At 39.6% G+C, this 18527-nt stretch overlaps 1 protein-coding gene across 2 annotated transcripts in view; it reads right to left on the bottom strand.

The window, feature by feature from the left end:
- sos2 (son of sevenless homolog 2 (Drosophila)) overlaps positions 1 to 18527 on the bottom strand; it is a 96808-nt gene that overhangs the window by 4207 nt on the left and 74074 nt on the right. Inside the window, exons 17-23 of one of the 2 annotated variants that reach the window (XM_060829189.1) lie at positions 16365 to 16482; positions 10487 to 10659; positions 10259 to 10375; positions 7682 to 7928; positions 6893 to 6946; positions 5592 to 5633; positions 1646 to 1749 (exon numbers count right to left, since the gene is read on the bottom strand). In XM_060829189.1, the coding sequence (XP_060685172.1) occupies positions 1646 to 1749; positions 5592 to 5633; positions 6893 to 6946; positions 7682 to 7928; positions 10259 to 10375; positions 10487 to 10659; positions 16365 to 16482 (855 nt within the window). The remainder of the gene's footprint in view (positions 1 to 1645; positions 1750 to 5591; positions 5634 to 6892; positions 6947 to 7681; positions 7929 to 10258; positions 10376 to 10486; positions 10660 to 16364; positions 16483 to 18527) is intronic. The other variant, XM_060829190.1, reaches the window with a different exon arrangement.

Below are 18527 nucleotides of genomic sequence, written 5' to 3'. Positions count from 1 at the left end.
TAGATCAAGAATAGTGTTGGGGCAGTGATGCATCCCTGCTTGACACTGGTCCAAATGTTGAATGATGCCTGCATATATGCATTCCTAGAGCATTGTCAGCACCTTTAGGAGGCACGTGAGAGCATGGGCCTCACCCTGAAGATGCACAAGACAACGGTCCTCCATGAACCTGGCTTAGCACTGTGGAGTGAACCTCAATGATCAAGGTCCATGGGGAGACCTTAGAGAATGTTGATCACTTCCAACACCTTGGGACCATCATGTTGGCCAGAGCAACTATTTAAGAAGATATCCAGCACCACATCCACTGTGGTGGCGCAGATTCAGTCACCTGAGGAAAGGGATCTTGGAGGACAACAACATCATATCCAACACCAAGATCATGATTTAAAGAGCTGTGGTGGCTTCTGCCTTCCTATATGGTTCTGAGATGCGGAATGTCTGCAGCAGACAACTCAAGGTGCTGGAACAGTACCACCAAAGCTGCTTGTGTAAGATCCTGTGAATCTGCTGGGAAGACAGACACACTAACACACATGTTCTTGATCAGACCAACATCCCCAGCATCAAAGCACTGACCATCTTTGATTGGCTTTGATGGACTGGGCATTGACACGAGACACCCCCAAGCCTACAGTAGCCAAATTGGTCTGTACAGCCACCTAAGAATTCACCCTGAGTGGAATAGAGACATGCTCACCTGCGCCGGACTGCCAATGAATTAATGAATCTGGGGGACAATCTTATTATGAAATATAGGGAGGGAACAAAATTCTTAAATTGCATCTAGAATAATTTTAACCAGTATGTAGAAAGCCCAACAAGACAGGAGTAATTCTGGGCTTAATACTGGGAAATTAGCCCAATAGTTGAAAGGAATATCAGTAGGGGAGCATTTTGGAGATGGTGACTATAACTCAGCTTTAGGATAATTGCAAAATAGGACAAGGGTAGGTCAGGTATAAAAGTTACAAATTGGGAAAGACTGAATTTCACTGATAAGATACAATGTGGCCTGAGCAGATTGGGAACAAACACTTGCAGTTAAAACAATGGGTGGGTGGTTGGTGGTATCCAAGGAGGACCTCGCAAGAATTAACGGCCAATAAGTTCCCATTATAGCAAAGGGTGGGACCAAGATTGAAAACTCTAATTTTCAAGGGGCATAAAGGTCAGGATGATGAAATCAAGACAAAAAATAAGTTTATGGCTGATACCAAGAGTTCAATACAGCAAATTCTCATGAAGAATAACAAGTGCAAAGGGAAATTTAAAAAGAAAATTAGGAAAACAAAGAGAATGGCTGGTAGAACAAGGGGGGGGGGGGGGGGGGGGGGGGGGGGGGGGGGGGGGGGGGGGGGGGGGTGGGGGGGGAGCGGAGGGGGCGGGGTGGAGAGGATGTTCTAGGATATGGCCAGTGATGATCATGCTGCTTGCTGCGTGGTACATAGTCACATCCACAGAATCACAACAGACTGTAAAACTATTGATCGAGTAGATTGTGCAACAACTCTCCAAATGTTGGCACAAGCTTCAGCAGTCAGTAGGTTAGACGTATTCCTAAACAATGTAAAGGAAGTTCAATGAAGAAGGAAAGTGTTATTTCAGTATGATTTCACATTGTTCCACGAGTTACTTTCTTTACCTTAGAATTTAACGAATCTAAAGCAGGCTTATTTCGTTGAGGAAGAGGTGGAGGAGTAGATAAGTCTTCACTTGAAGTATGATAACTTGAACTTGAGTGAGGTTCTGGAAACAGAGTGAAAGCAGAGATTAAACTCCAATCATTTATATCATGTTTATATTTTAGTGGCTCAACAGCCCCAGCAATAACTTGCATCTATATAGCCCTTTGTAACTTGGAAAATGCTCTAAAAGAAAGTAATTTCACAATCGGTGCCAAAAAATCATACTGACCTGAAAGAGAAATGCAAGACAGGGTAAAGGAGCTGAATTTTAACAAGGCTATCCAAGAAGAAGAGGAGAAGTAACAAGAGTTTGGTCAGGAATTAGAAAACATGGGGCTTCAGCAACTGATAACATCACCTTCAGATAGTGAGGCAAAGAAGTGCAAGGTTAAAGGTGGATAAATCCCCTGGACCTGATCAAGTGTACCTGAGAACTCTGTGGGAAGCTAAAGAAGTGATTGCTGGGCCTCTTGCTGAGATACTTGTATCATCGATAGTCACAGGTGAGGTGTCGGAAGACTGGAGGTTGGCTAACGTCGTGCCACTGTTTAAGAAGGGCGGTAAAGACAAGCCAGGGAACTATAGACCGGTGAGCCTGACTTCAGTGGTGGGCAAGTTGTTGGAGGGAATCCTGAGGGACAGGATGTACATGTATTTGGAAAGGCAAGGACTGTTTAGGGATAGTCAACATGGCTTTGTGGTGGGAAATCATGTACTGATGAGGGCAGAGCAGATGTGAACTATATGGACTTCAGTAAGGCGTTCGACAAGGTTCCCCATGGGAGACTGATTAGCAAGGTTAGGTCTCATGGAATACAGGGAGAACTAGCCATTTGGATACAGAACTGGCTCAAAGGTAGAAGACAGAGGGTGGTGGTGGAGGGTTGTTTTTCAGACTGGAGGCCTGTGACCAGTGGAGTGCCACAAGGATCGGTGCTGGGTCCTCGACTTTTTGTCATTTACATAAATTATTTGGATGCGAGCATAAGAGGTATAGTTAGTAGGTTTGCAGATGACACCAAAATTGGAAGTGTCGTGGACAGCTAAGAGGGTTACGTCAGATTACAACAGGATCTGGACCAGATGGGCCGATGGGCTGAGAAGTGGCAGATGGAGTTTAATTCAAATAAATGTGAGGTGCTGCATTTTGGGAAAGCAAATCTTAGCAGGACTTACATACTTAATGGTAAGGTCCTAGGGAGTGTTGCTGAAGAAAGAGACCTTGGAGTGCAGGTTCAGAGCTCCTTGAAAGTGGAGTCACAGGTAGATAGGATAGTGAAGGCGGCGTTTGGTATGCTTTCCTTTATTGGTCAGAGTATTGAGTACAGGAGTTAGGAGGTCATGTTGCCACTGTACAGGACATTGGTTAGGCCACTGTTGGAATACCGCGTGCAATTCTGGTCTCCTTCCTATCAGAAAGATGTTGTGAAACTTGAAAGGGTTCAGAAAAGATTTACAAGGATATTTCTAGGGTTGGAGGATTTGAGCTCCAACAGGGAGAGGCTGAACGGCTGGGGGTGTTTTTCCTGGAGTGTCGGAGGCTGAGGGGTGACCTTATAGAGGTTTACAAAATTATGAGGGACATAGATAGGATAAATAGACAAAGTCTTTTCCCTGGGGTGGGGGAGTCCAGAACTGAGGGCAAAGGTTTAGGATGAGAGGGGAAAGATATAAAAGAGACCTAAGGGGCAACTTTTTCACGCAGAGGGTGGTATGTGTATGGAATGAGCTGCCAGAGGATGTGGTGGAGGCTGGTACAATTGCAACATTTAAGAGGCATTTGGATGGGTATATGAATAGAAAGGGTTTGGAGGGATATGGACCGGGTGCTGGCAGGTGGGACTAGATTGGGTTGGGATATCTGGTCGGCATGGCCAGGTTGGACCCAAAGGTCTATTTCCATGCTGTACATCTCTATGACTCTGTGATTATACACTAAAGGCCAGTGTCAGAGAAACAGTGAGAATGTTTCTTGGATTACAGAAGGTTAGAGGTAGGGGAAAGGCCTTTGAGAGTTTTAAACACAAGAATATATTAAGGAATAATGACAAGGAATTTTAAATTTGCAACATGGAGGGACCTTACGTCCATGTTGGTCATCAATAGCTGACATAGAAGGTAAGTGGAATGAGGTGAGGAATAGGATATTAGAAGTAGAGTTTTAAATGAACTGAATCTTACAGAAATAAACTGAACAGCAATGAAACAGTTTCATAGAACAAAAATGCCAACGTGATAAAGGCATGAGTGGAACATGTCCAAAGGCACAAAGCAAGTGGTGATATTACAGTTTTGGTGTTGGGGAGCATATGGAATAAAACGAACATTAAACTTTAACTCAAAAAGGGTGCAAATTGTCTGGTTCATCTTGAGCAAAGAACCAGGAAAGACATGTGGAATCATGAGGGTATGGAGCCTGGGGTTTGCTAAAGTTAATAGTTTTGAACTTTACAATATTTCATTCAAGAAAAGTTTGGCCCAGTTGCAACTAGTTACCAGATACTAAGGGCATCATTAGAAGAGGTGAACAGAGACAGTCGAGAATCAATATCAATACAGATTGCAGATTGATCCCCATATTTCCCAATCATGTTGCCAAATGGTAACATCTGAACAGGAAGATGACAAAGCCTAAACTTTCCTCACTTTCTCCAAAGCCCAAAGGTAGATCTATTGCGATTCAAAAGTAATGACACAATGGCAGGAAGACAATCCATTGCTAGAAATGCACTGATTACAATTTGATACACAAGTGTAAAACCAAATGAGGGCAATCCCATTAATCTGACATTGGAAGAAATTGAGTCAGTGTCAAAACCTGCAGAGATATTAATCAATGTAGCCAGTCAATGACAATGTCATTTATGATGTTATTTAGGTTATTTTTGGTGGTGTGGCAGGGATAGAATCTAAATAAAGATTCAAACAATGAGCTGTGGGGGTGGAAAAACAGGCATAGTTTTGGAAGGGAAGAATACAATTAAGGACACGAAAAAAGGTAATCTGGAAAGAGGCATAATAGCTTTCAATAACAGAAAGACCAAGGATGAAAGCAAAATATTGCAGATGCTGGAAATCTACAACAACCACAGAGAAACTCAGCAGATCTGGCTGCATTTGTGGAGACAGAAACAGAATTAACACACAATGGTATGACTTTTACAGAATCAAGGAAAAGGCTTTTGAGCAGGTGGCTGCTGATAGTTTTTAAAGGGGAACCAGAAAGTGGAAGAATCATATGTAACATAGCTAGCATAGAAAACAATTAGATGGTGAACAACTTATGAGAATGGGGAGCAAATTTGATAGATGAATTATCTTAAAAAAACGGAACAGGAAAGAGAAACTCAAGCAAGAAGCAGGGATAAGGGGAGACTGAGGAGAAGTTTTATTTGATAAGCACAGGCGGCACGGTGGCACAGTGGTTAGCATTGCTGCCTCACAGCAACAGGGACCCCAGTTCAATTCCCGCCTCAGGCAACTATCTGTGTGGAGTCTGCATGTTCTCCATGTCTGCGTGGGTTTCCTCCGGGTGCTCTGGTTTCCTCCCACAAAGATGTGCAGGTTAGGTGAATTGGCCATGCTAAATTGTCCGTGTTGTTAGGTGAAGGGGTAGAAGGAGGGGAGTGGGTCTGGGTGGGTTGCTTTTCAGAGGGTCGGTGTGGACTTGTTGGGCCGAAGGGCCTGTTTCCACACTGTAAGTAATCTAATCTAAAAAAACAACGATCTAAGTACGGTTTTAATCTTAGTGGCAAAGAACCCCATAAGAACATAAAAGAAATGGGTTTATTGTGTGTTTACCTTCTAACAGATTAGCTAACAGAGCAACAAATACTCAGAATTTGAAACTGCATCAGCAAGAAATGAAGGTGAAAGTAGCAAGAATAAATATTCTTAACCTACTGGATGGTGGCAGCAGGACAGATGCAAAAATGGTGTTACTACCTGTAAAAGAAAATGACAAATGGTTTAAAAATGTCACCAACAATTAAGTTGTAATCATATTTAAGTTATACAAGAACTGCACAAATCAATACGTGGCCATGTTTTAGGATACAGTGATTTATATAAACGGATTGTCTAAAACTTGAAATTTTTAATTGTCTTATGCAGAATAGAATTTAAGTTATAAATTATGTTCGGTGGTGTAAATTCTGCCAGTGAATGTCACATGTTTCCACATCAAAGTAATATAACTATTAAGTTGTCTGATCTCCCACCCAGCCTGACCTGGAGACAACAGTAGTCTCAGTCTGAACCAGGGAGGGAAGCACTTTGGGGACTGGTAAGTGTAAGACGGCAGGATAAACAGGGGAACTGAGCTTCAGAAATGAAATTAAAAAACTTTGGATCTTCAGAGAAGTGATGGCTCAAAACATTAATAAACAAGAAATTGCTGGAAATTGTTTGAAGAGTTTTTTTTTCAAACAGTAGTTTGGTGTTACAGCTAGGTTTAATACTTTTTATCTCAAACGTTAATCTTTTTCACAGTCCTCTATAGAAGCTTTTAAGCTTAATATTTAGCTGGGGCAGAAGGTATTAGGGTGACCAACAAGCCAATATGATATGAAATGTAATACTATACGACATAGCAGTCAATTTATGACATTTTGGTTGATCTTGGGCATGGTCAGTGTTAAAGACTAGTCTAATTCATTTAACACATCTGTTATTTCAGCAAAAAAGAACTATTTTTCAAATATTTATGCCACAGCTTTGTTTATTGTGCTACCTGGCACATGTAGAAAGTGACATTCAATACACAAGCCTTTTAATTCAATATGTAATTTTTAGTATCTGCATACCGTTACAGGTCTAGTGTTGATGTAAACCTATGCTTTGCATTAGGATTCAATATTTGCTAACTTAATGCAACAAAATGAACAATAACAGTACACTTTAATTTCACGAAGTGAATGCAACTAAATGAAGGAAGCCATGTAAGGTAAATTCTCTTCAGTGCCATTTCATTGTAATTATCGCAGCAGATCATGAGAATGATCAAACATTTTGTTTTGGATATCAAGCAATGAAAAATGTATTCAAATTTATTAAAATCAGATGAATGCAATTATCTGTTAATCAACCACAGCCAGACAAAAGCAGTATTGTTACAATTAGTAAGCAGATGCTGTTGAGTCAAGAAACAAAAGCAAGCCAACAGCATGAGTGGACATTAATAAACCCAGCATGAGCTGCCATACCAGCACCAATGTGAACAGGAGCAAAGATCGTGGAACAGACTGAACTTGAACTACCTGCAGAAGACACAGGAATAAATGAAAGTAAAAGCACAACAGCTAGAAAATCAGCCACACTTAATGTGTCTTTAATTTCTGCGATGCACGTAAGTCAAGAGTATGTTGCTGGGAAAGCACAGCAGATCAGGCAGCATCCGAGAAGCAGGAGAATCGACATTTCGGGCATAATCCCTTCATCCTGATGAAGGGCTTATGCCCAAAATGCTGACTCTCCAGCTCCTCGGATGCTGCCTAACCTGCTGTGCTTTCCCAGCAACACACTCTCGACTCTTGATCTCCAGCATCGGCAGTCCTCACATTCTTCTGCCATGCACGTAACCAAATATTTACTAATCATTGAACATTGCCTTACTGGAAATACAATTTTAAAATTAATTTTAACTGTTTCTCCTTAAAATACCAGCATTAGCTGAAAAAACATCAGGTCTAAGATTAGATTGGTTTTCCAGTGCCTCAATGTCTTCTTGTGCACAAACAAACTGATGTTTCAGCACATACTTCAAATTAAATCTATGACCATCTGGTCTGTTAGTAAATTAGTCAGTGTCATGACCTGTGTGATTTCTGTGGCGCTATGAGGAACACACTCAATGATTTTGAAATTTTCTTCAAAAAGATGTCTTGAATTACATACTTGTCACTTGAAACTTTAAGGTTTTAGAAGGGCAGCTTACTTAAGTTAATTAACCCAGTATCAATATTAATGACGTTACAGAACAAAATGACACTCACTGGTAGGGCTGGAAACATCTCCATCAAACACACTGAACTCAGGAGAAGCAAATACACTTGGAGTTGATGGTGTGTTTGGGGAGTTTGGGATAGACAATGTTGAATCATTTTCAGTTTCAGGAATTCTGCTGAAGCTGATCTTGCATGGTTCCTGTATAGGATTCTTTGGGATCGCAGAGGTAGAGGCATGCCTTGAGGGATTTGGTCTTATTCCTGGAGACTTTAAGGAATATGATGTTTTTCTTGGCTAAACAGAAAAGGTAAATAAGATTATTGTCACTGCTAAAGTTAACATCACTTCTTGCAGAATAGTAAAATATAACTGATACCTGATCCAATAATATTTACACTTTTAGATCGCATGAAGAAAAGATACTGTAGTAGACATACTGCAGCAACAATGTTGGGTTATTTCATTCCTCATTCCCAATACTTGAGTGTATTTTTTTACTTTTGTGCCTTCTCAGCACAGGTGGAGAATACAAGTGATGTCAGGTTTTGATGGGACTGCTCATTGGTTGAACTCCTTCAGAACAAAGTCATAACTCATTAAATAAAATTATTTTCATCATTTTGAACTAAAAACTCATTATTTTTAATCAGAACTCTACAAATAACGTCTCAAGGCTAAACAAAAAGAACAGAAGAATTCAGGATCTGAAGTTTTATCAAACTGTCACAATGTCAGGACAAATTGTTTTCTTCAATAAAGGTAATCTAGTGATGGATTCCTGACCCATTCTCGAGAAGACTCAATTGGAAAGGTGGTTTCCACATGATTTGCTCAACCAGCATAGATACTAGTATGGATAAATGATATAATTCCATTCAATTTAGTATTATTCCTTAGGCAAGAGGAAATTTAATATTTCCACAAAACACAAAGAAAGTTTACTTTTGGCTGATCAGTCAGCAATGATATCTGGATAATAAGAATAATCACTTTTTAGGTAAACTATTTTCATGATATAACAACATGATTTTAGCATTCACTAGAAAAACAACATTAAGATTTGAAGTCCATCATTTGTTGTGAAGAAATCAATCTTACAGACAGTGCAACTATGAAATATTACATATTCACTGAGATATAGGTTCACATTGTATATAGATGAACACAGTGAGTTACTATATTCTATTAACTTTACAGAATGTTAACTACTGAAAGAATTCCAATTTACTGTAACATGTAACAATCTATACAATCATAGCGAAAAAAGGAGATGGTTGAGATAATGGATGCCAGGACCAGATGGTACGTATCAGAAGCTGCTGAACAAAGCAAGAGTGGGAATTAAGAGATCCTGACCTTGGTGCTGAGGATAAAAGAATTGTAAAAGCTACACTGCTTTTGAAAAAAAAGGGCACAAGGATAAACACAGCAACTATGGATGGGGGAGTCAGTTCAACCTCATTGGTGGAAAAATGTATCGAATCAAGAATCCAAGATAAAATTATCACTTAGACAAGAGTGGGTTATTTAAGGAAAACCATCATGGATTTGGTAAAAACAATTTGTGGGCAACTAACCTGTTTGAGATTTTTTGATGCGGTAATAGAGAAGGTTGAAAGTGTAAAGTAGTTGATATGGTATACATGGATTTCAAGAAGTGTATTATAATAGCTTATGATGTATATTATATATAACATGTATAAAATATAATAGAATTGCCAGCAAAGTTGAACTCCATGGAATAAAAACGGAACAGTGGCAACACAGATACAAAATTAGCTAAGTTACAGGAAACAAAATAGTGGTGGATGGCTTGTATGTAGAATAAACTGCCAGAGGAAGTGGCGGACGCAGATACAGTTACAACATTTAAAAGCCATTTGACAGGTACATGAATAGGAAAGGTTGAGGGGGATATGGGCTAAATGCAAGCAAGTTGAACTGGTTTAGTTTGGGAAACTTGGTCAGCATGGATGAGTTGGATCGAAGAGTGTTTCCGTGCAAATGACTCTAATACTCTATGGTAAGCCCGTGGAATTCTCTACCACAGAAAGCAGTCAAGGCCAAAACATTGAATGTTTTCAAAAAGGGTTTGGATATAGTTCTTAGGGCCAAATGGATTAAGCCTTCCGAAGAGTAACTCACCCAGACCATTTCCCTCTGACTAATGCACCTAACACTATGGCCAATTTAGCACAGCCAATTCACCTGACCTGCACACTCTTGGACTGTGGGAGGAAGCTGGAGCACCTGCAGGAAACCCACTTAGACACGGGGAGAATGAACCAACTCCACACTGACAGTCGCCAGAGGCAGGAATCGAACCTGGGTCCCTAGTACTGTGAGGCAGCAATGCTAACCATTGAGCCACCATGCCGCGCCAAATGCTATGGGGAGAAAGCAAGAACAAGGTAGGATCGAAGGCCAAATAGTTTACTCCTGCACCTATTTTCTACATTGCTATATTTTAAAAAAGTGAATTAAGCAATAATGTTTAAATGTAAAACCAAGTGGCATACTTATCAACTTTACACCAATACCTTCAAATGAATGCAAATTGACTGATGTTTTTCTCCTCAACTAATGCGACTACTAAAACAAAATCAAAATTATGGGCAACTTACAAAGCGTGGTGGCTGTTTGCAGTTTCGTGGTTCAATTACCAATGATTTGTTGAACAAATAGTCTGTAAACTCTTTTTCATTTCTGTTCTCCATTGGATTCAGATTTTCAAAGAATTTCTATGCATTAACACAAACAGATCTTTAATGACTTTGTGAACTATGTAAAAAATTTATTCTAAAACTGGTAATAAAGGATGAACTTTATGAAAGAAGCACCAAAATGACTACCTTGATGTCCGTCTCCATTTGTAGGCAGTAGGGTTGATTCTGGTACTGTTGAATTTCGCCTGTGATTTCAGCTACTTTCCTTCGTTTGCTAAAATTTATTAGTTCTTTCCCACATCGTTTTAGAAAATCTGGATTCCCCACTTCGGTCTTCAGAATATTTGTCAAGTAAATACCTTTGATCAGAAATAATTCATAAACATTGGTCTTAAAACTTATCTCCAATATACTTAACTAATTATAAGGTAAACTTATTTGGAAGCAACACCTTTTAAGACCATAGGAGTGGAAGTAAGGCCATTCAGCCCATCGAGTCCACTCCGCCATTCAATCATGGCTGATGGGCATTTCAACTCCACTTACCAGCGTTCTCCCCATAGCCCTTAATTCCTCGAGACAACAAGAATCTATCAATCTCTGCCTTGAAGACATTTAGCATCCCGGCCTCCACTGCACTCCGTGGCAATGAATTCCACAGGCCCACCACCCTTTGGCTGAAGAAATGTCTCCGCATTTCTGTTCTGAATTGACCCCCTCTAATTCTAAGGCTGTGTCCACGGGTCCTAGTCTCCTCACCTAATGGAAACAATTTCCTAGCATCCACCCTTTCCAAGCCATGTATTACTTTGTACGTCTCTATTAAGTTTCCCCTTAATCTTCTAAACTCAAATGAATACAATCCTAGGATAATCAGCCGTTCCTCATATGTTAGACCTACCATTCCAGGGATCATCCGTGTGAATTTCCGCTGGACACATTCCAGTGCCAGGATGTCCTTCCTGAAGTGTGGGGACCAAAACTGGACACAGTAGTCCAAATGGGGCCTAACCAGAGCTTTATAAAGTCTCAGTAGCACAACGGTGCTTTTATATTCCAACCCTCTTGAGATAAGTGACAACATTGCATTCGCTTTCTTAATCACGGACTCAACCTGCATGTTTACCTTTAGAGAATCCTCGACTAGCACCCCCAGATCCATTTGTACTTTGGCTTTACAAATTTTCTTACCATTTAGAAAGTAGTCTATGCTTTTATTCTTTTTGCCAAAGTGCAAGACCTTGCTTTGAAGCGCTTAGGCTTACAAAATTATGAGGGGCATGAATAGTATAAATAGGCAAAGTCTTTTCCCGAGGGCCAGGGAGTCCAGAAATAGAGGGCATAGGTTTAGGATGAGAGGGGAAAGATATAAAAGAGACCTAAGGGGCAACTGTTTCACACAGAGGGTGGTACGTGTATGGAATGAGCTGCCAGAGGATGTGGTGGAGGCTGGTACAATTGCAACATTTAAGAGGCATTTGGATGGGTATATGAATAGGAAGGGTTTGGAGGGATATGGGCTAGGTGCTGGCAGGTGGGACTAGATTGGGTTGGGCTATCTGGTCGGCATGGACAGGTTAGACTGAAGGATCTGTTTCCATGCTGTACATCTCTATGACTGTAGGTGGTTGTGGAGCAGGACCATAAAAGACAAAATTTCTAGCAAAAGGTTACAGTATAATGCGGTTGAAATATATTAAAAAACTGATATTAAGTCTCACCTTTTTGAATGGTTTTCCTAGTTTTGTTTTGTTCATATGTAAATCCCAGAACTCCTCTGAAATCACATTCTCAAGATAACTTCAGATTTTCTAACAAAATGTGTCATCTCAGCTCAGACGATGTATTAAAGGTGTGAGGATAAAGTCTATCTATGTCCCAATCTTGAGACAGACTGGTTCAATTTCTGAATTGGGATTTGCAGAATCTTACATGAATTAACTGTGTCTCAGAGAGGGTGCCGAATGTTCTCAAAAGAGAGAGTGACCAGCAGGGAGGCCTTGTACATATTGGTACCAATGACATAGGAAGAGAAAAGGATGGGCTTCTGAAGGCTGAATATAGAAAGTTAGGCAGGAATTTAAAAATGAGGTTCTCGAAGGTAGTAATATCTGGATTACTCCTAGTGATACGAGCTAGTGAGGGTGGGAATAGGAGGATAGCACAGACGAATGTGTGGCTGAGGAGCTAGTGTATGGGGGAGAATATTCCTGGAAATACATCCTGGGAGGTTATTTGATTGGAACTCAGAAATAATATAGACCCCCTAATAGTCAGCAGGAAATTGAAAAACAAATTTTTAAGGAGATTTCAGTTATCCCAAACAATAATACGGTGGTTATGGCAGGGGATTTTAACTTTCCAAACACAGACAGGATGTTAAGGGTTTAGATGGAGAGGAATTTGTTATGAGTGTACAAAAACATTTTCTAAGTCAGTATGTTGATGTACCTACTAAAGAAGGTGCAAAACTTGACCTACTCTTGGGATATAAGGCAGGGCAGGTGACTCACATCTCGGTGGGAGAGCACTTTGGGGCCAGCAAACATAATTCCTTTAGTTTTAAAATAGTGATGAAAAAGGATGATCCAGATCTAAAAGTTGAAGTTCTAAATTGGATGAAGGTTAATTTTGATGGTATGAGGCAAGAACTTTCAAAAGCTGATTGATGCAGATGTTCGCAGGTAAAGGGATGGCTAGAAAATGGAAAGCCTTCAGGAATGAGATAACAAAGTCCAGAGACAGTATATTCCTGTTTGGGTGAAAGGAAAGGCTGATAGGGTAGGGAATGGTGGGTGACTAGAGGAATTGAGGGTTTAGTTAAGAAAAAGGAGGAAGCATATGCCAGCTATAGACAGGATAGATCGAGTGAATCCTTAGAAGAGTATAAAGGAAGGAGTATACTTAAGTGGGAAATCAGGAGGGCAAAAAGGGGACATGAGATAGCTTTGGCAAATAGGGTTAAAGAGAATCCAAAGAGTTTTTACAAATACATTAAGGACAAAAGGGGAACTAGGGAGCGAATACGGCCAGAAAGGCAAAGATCAGCAAGGCAACCAGTGTGTGGAACCGCAGGAAATGAGGGAGATACTAAATGAGTATTTTGCATCAGTGTTTACTAAGAAGAACGACATGCAAGATATAGAATGTGGGAAACAAATTTTGACATTTTGAAAAATATCCACATTCCAGAGGAAGAAGTTCTGAGTGTCTTGAAACGCATAAAAGTGGGAAGCTGGGGAAGTGATCGCTGGGCCTCTTGCTGAGATATTTGTATCATCAATAGTCACAGGTGAGGTGCCAGAAGACTGGCGGTTGGCTAACATGGTACCATTATTTAAGAACGGTGGTAAGGACAAGCCAGGGAACTATAGACTAATGAGCCTTGACTTCGGTGGTGGGCAAGTTGTTGGAGCGAATTCTGAAGGACAGGATTTACACATGTTTGGAAAGGCAAGGACTGATTTGGGATAGTCAACATGGCTTTGTGCATGGAAAATCATGTCTCACAAACTTGATCGAGTTTTTTGAAAAAGAGGATTGATGAGAGCAAAGCAGTAGACATGATCTATATGGATTTCAGTAAGGCGTTCCCCACGGGAGACTGGTTAGCAAGATTAGATCTCATGGAATACAGGGAGAACTAACCATTTGAATACAGAACTGGCTCGAAGGTAGAAGACAGAGGATGTGGTGGATGGTTGTGTTTCAGGCCAGTGGAGTGCCACAAGGATCGGTGCTGGATCCACTATTTTTCGTCATTTATATAAATGATGTGGATGTGAACGTAGGAGGTATAGTTAATAAGTTTGCAAATGACACAAAAATTGGAAATGTAGTGGGCAGTGAAGACGGTTACCTCAGATTACAATGGGATCTTGATCAGGTGGGCCAATGGGCCGAGAAGCGGCAGATGGAGTTTAATTTCGATAAATGTGATGTACTACATTTTGGAAAATCAAATCTTAGCAGGATTTACAAACTTAATGGTAAGGTCCTAGGGAGTGTTGCTGAACAAAGAGACTTTGGAACGCAGGTAATAGCTCCTTGAGAGAGTCACAGGTAGATAGAATAGGGAAGGCTGCATTTGGTATGCTTTCCTTTAATGGCCAGAGCATTGAGCATAGGATTGGGAGGTCATGTTGTGGCTTTACAGGACATTGGCTAGGCCACTTTTGGAATATTGCTTGCATTCCTATCGAAAGGATGTTGTGAAACTTGAAAAGGTTCAGAAAAGATTTAGAAGGATGTTGCCAGGATTGGAGGAATTGACATATAGGGAGATGCTGAAGCTGTTTTACCTGGCGTGTCGAAGGCTGAGGGGTGACCTTATAGAGGTTTATAAAATCATGAGGCACATGGATAGGGTAAACAGAAAGTATTTTCCCTGGGTCGAGGAGTCTAGAACTAGAGGGCATAAGTTTAGTGTGAGAGGAGGAAAAATAGAAAAGGGGCCTAAGGGACAGCATTTTCACACACAGGATGGTGCCAGTATGGAATGAGCTGCCAGAGGAAGTGGTGGAGGCTGGTACAATTGCAACATTTAAAAGGCATCTGAATGGGTATTTGACTAGGAAATGTTTGGAGGGATATGGGCCAAGCGCTGGCAAATGGGACGAGATCAGGTTGGGATATCTAGTTGGCTTGGACAAGTTGGACCAAAGGGTCTGTATCTATGCTGTACATCTCTATGACCTTATGACTGTACGTTATGTATTTTTGAACAAAATAAAATATAATTCTGCAAATACACATTCAATCCATAAACTTATATGTGTGTGCATGCAGGAGAGACAGAGTGAGTGTGTCTATGTGAGTGTGAGTGAATGTGAGAGTGTGTGCGTATGCATGGTAAAGTATGTGTATGATTGTGACAGTGTATAAGCCTGTGAGAGGGTTCGTGCGTGGGTGTGATTGTGGGACGTGTATGTGTACCTATGAGAGAGGGTGTATGCTAGTTCAAGAGAGCGCGTGAGAGTGCATATAATGCAGTGGGGTCACCTGTAGTGTGACATGAACCCAAGGTCCCGGTTGAAACCATCCTCATGGGTACTGAACTTGGCTATTAGCCTCTGCTTGGCCACTTTACATTATTGCTCACCCAAAAGTCCACCTTGGAGAATGTCCCAGGCCACTGAAGTATTCCCCAACTGGGAGGAAACACCCTTGCCTGGTGATTGTTGGGTGGTGTACATTCAACCATTATCATAGCGTCTGCTCTGTCTCGCCAATGTACTATGCCCCAGGGCATGTCTCACACACACTCTCTCACATGCACTCACACTGACTCTGTCTCTCCGACACGAGCACACATACGTTTATGGGGCTAATCTGTATTTGCAGAATTTTATTTTGCTCAAAAAATGAATAATCACCAGTCAATCCATATAAGATTCTGTAAATCCCACTTTTGAAATAAAACCAGTCTGACTCAAGACTGGGACACAGAGTTACTTTAACCTTACACCTTAAATGCACTGTCTGAGCTGAGATGACACATTTTGTTAGAAAATCTAAAGTTAACTTGAGAATGTGACTTAAAAGGAGTTCTGGGATTTACATTATAACAAACTGAAAACTAGGAAAACCATTCTAAAATGTGAAAGATTTTAAGTGCTTAATATATTCCAGCCATGATACTGTAACCTTTTGCTATAAATTCTGTGTCTTATGGTCCTGCTCCACAACCACCTGATGACAGTGCAGCGCTTCAAAAGCTAGTGGTTCCAAATAAATCCTTTGGACTATAACCTGGGAGTGTATGATTTTTAACTTTGTCCACTTGAGTCCAACACCAGCTCCTCCAAATTATAAAATAAGCAAGTCACTGATTTCAATGTTATTAATTAATTATAAAAAGTGTAAACTAAGTTAGTGAGAAAAAAAGACTTTGGGTAACAACCAATTTGACATTCTGTACAAGTTTTTATATATTATATATGTAACCTAGCTAATGGAAATAATGTGCAGTCATTTACCAATGCACTACAGAAGCAGGTATAATGCATAATACATTGTTAAATCACATCAAAATACTAAATTGATAATTAGTTGTATTACCTACCAAAGAAAGGCACACAAGGTGGATTTATTGACTTAAGTTTAGCTAGGTACTTCTTGAAATGGTCTTGACTTAGGTCCACTGCTTCTTCTAAAACTTTTTTCTTTCTCTCAGGCAATGCCTGTGTAAAATATGTAATAAAAGGTGCTACAATGTAGTTTAAAGAAATCAAGTGCTAGATGATTTAAAAAAAAAACCGAGAAGTCAAATTCCTTTAAAACTGACAGTTATGATAGAAATTCAACATTTATTTGAATTAAAAGTAGTTTGTTTGCATTTTCTTGTTAATAACAGCAACTCTGACATTGCACTTTGATTTTTCATACAGGATTCACATTTGTCAAACAAGAAAAGAGGATAGGTTTTTTTTTATTCATAAAAGGACATAAGATAAACCGAAAACAGGGTAGTTAGTTTAACCTCACTGTTGGAAAAGCTTTTAAAAATAATAAAGCAAAATAATTACACACTTGAACAAATGTAGATTAATTAAGGAAAGTCAACACAGATTTGTTGAAACTAGATCATGCATAACTAATATGTTTGTGCATCCTTTGGTGAGATAATGGTTGGGGGGTGGGGGGGGGGGGGGGGGGGGGGGGGGGTTGATGATGATAATGCAATTAAGTTGGTGTACATTCAATTTTAAAATGGATTATAAGATAAAGCCATTAATAAAGTTGCAAAACTGGCAAATAATTGGTAAATAAAGTTTCAACAATTAAATGCATCGTCACAAATTTTAAAGGGAAGAATAAGGAGGTAACTTGTTACTTAGAATTTGCAAGTCTAGATAGGTAGAGGAGATGAGGAATCTCAGAATACAAACACATTGATCACAAAGTTATGCCACAAGTCAACAAGGTAAAAAAACCAAAAAGTAAACCGTTCATCTGATCTTATTTTTAGAGGGACAGCATTGAAAAGTAAGGAAGTTATGTTAAACCTGTCTCCAACGTTGCCTCGACCACACAGGGTATGGTGTATAATTCTGTTTTTCCTATTGTAGAAAGGATACAGACTGGAGAGTGTACAGAGATGATTTATAGGGATAATACTAAAAGCATGAGAGTATTTGAATCAGGGAAGGATCAACAGGCTGTCTCGTTTATCGTGAAAAGAGGATGAGATACCAACATTATGAAAGATTTTGATAGAGTAATGTTTCTCTTGGAGTGAGAAGCTAATAATATAAAATAATAACCAAGACATCCAAAAAGGGATGTAGAAAAAATTTCTTTCCCTTACATGATTTTGCTAGTAGAGGTGAATATAATAGTTCCATTCAAAGTTAGACCACCACAGGAAAAGAAAGCGGATTAGAGGGTTACAATGATTGGAGTTAGATTAGTAAAGGTGGGAGAAGGCTTGAGTAAATCATCTATTTTGACATGTACTAGTTGAGCCAAATAGCCTGTTTCAATGACAATTATCCTATGTTTAATCTCAGTCAGTTTAAAATCCATAAATTTCTCTCCATTCTGTGAAATACTGACCACTCTTAAATTTACACACATTGTAAAGACAAAATCAGGAACAAAAAAGGAGGGACACCAGATCATCACAAACTATAAGCAGACTCAGTGTCATTCAAAGAAGTTTTTAACTATGTGCACATCAGATGCTATCAAGTGAGAACCTCAATCAGGCAGAAGTAACTGGCTACATTATTCTTTTAAATCATATGAAAGAGAATGTGCATGACACAACAACACAATCCCACATAAAATTGGGAACTTCTGAAAACATTTTCTCTTATTTAAACTCCCCCTTGCCTCTCCCTACCTCAAGCTGTTACATTTAATGTTTGATAGTATTGGGCAAGGGTAGGAAGGAGGAAGGGATGAAGAAGAAAAATAAAGGAAAACACTTACATTAAGATTACATTACACTTAAATTAAAACAGAAATTTTAAAAAAAATCACCTTAGCATCACCATCTTTTAAATCATTGACAAATAATGGTGAATATTACTAACGCAGGAAGAACAAAATCAACAGAAAGCATTTTCTGAATTGTGCAACTTTCTCCAAGTAGCTGTTAATTGATCTGTTATTATAATGACATTTTATATACAGGTTCAAACTATAATTGGTCATTGTTGTACATACTGGATGAAAGATTCAGATTTATCAGATTTGTTCCATATAGGTCAATTACAAATAA

This window comes from Hemiscyllium ocellatum, chromosome 8, assembly GCF_020745735.1.
Source record: "Hemiscyllium ocellatum isolate sHemOce1 chromosome 8, sHemOce1.pat.X.cur, whole genome shotgun sequence".
Lineage (NCBI taxonomy): Eukaryota > Metazoa > Chordata > Chondrichthyes > Orectolobiformes > Hemiscylliidae > Hemiscyllium > Hemiscyllium ocellatum.
This window is presented reverse-complemented; position numbering and strand designations above follow the sequence as displayed.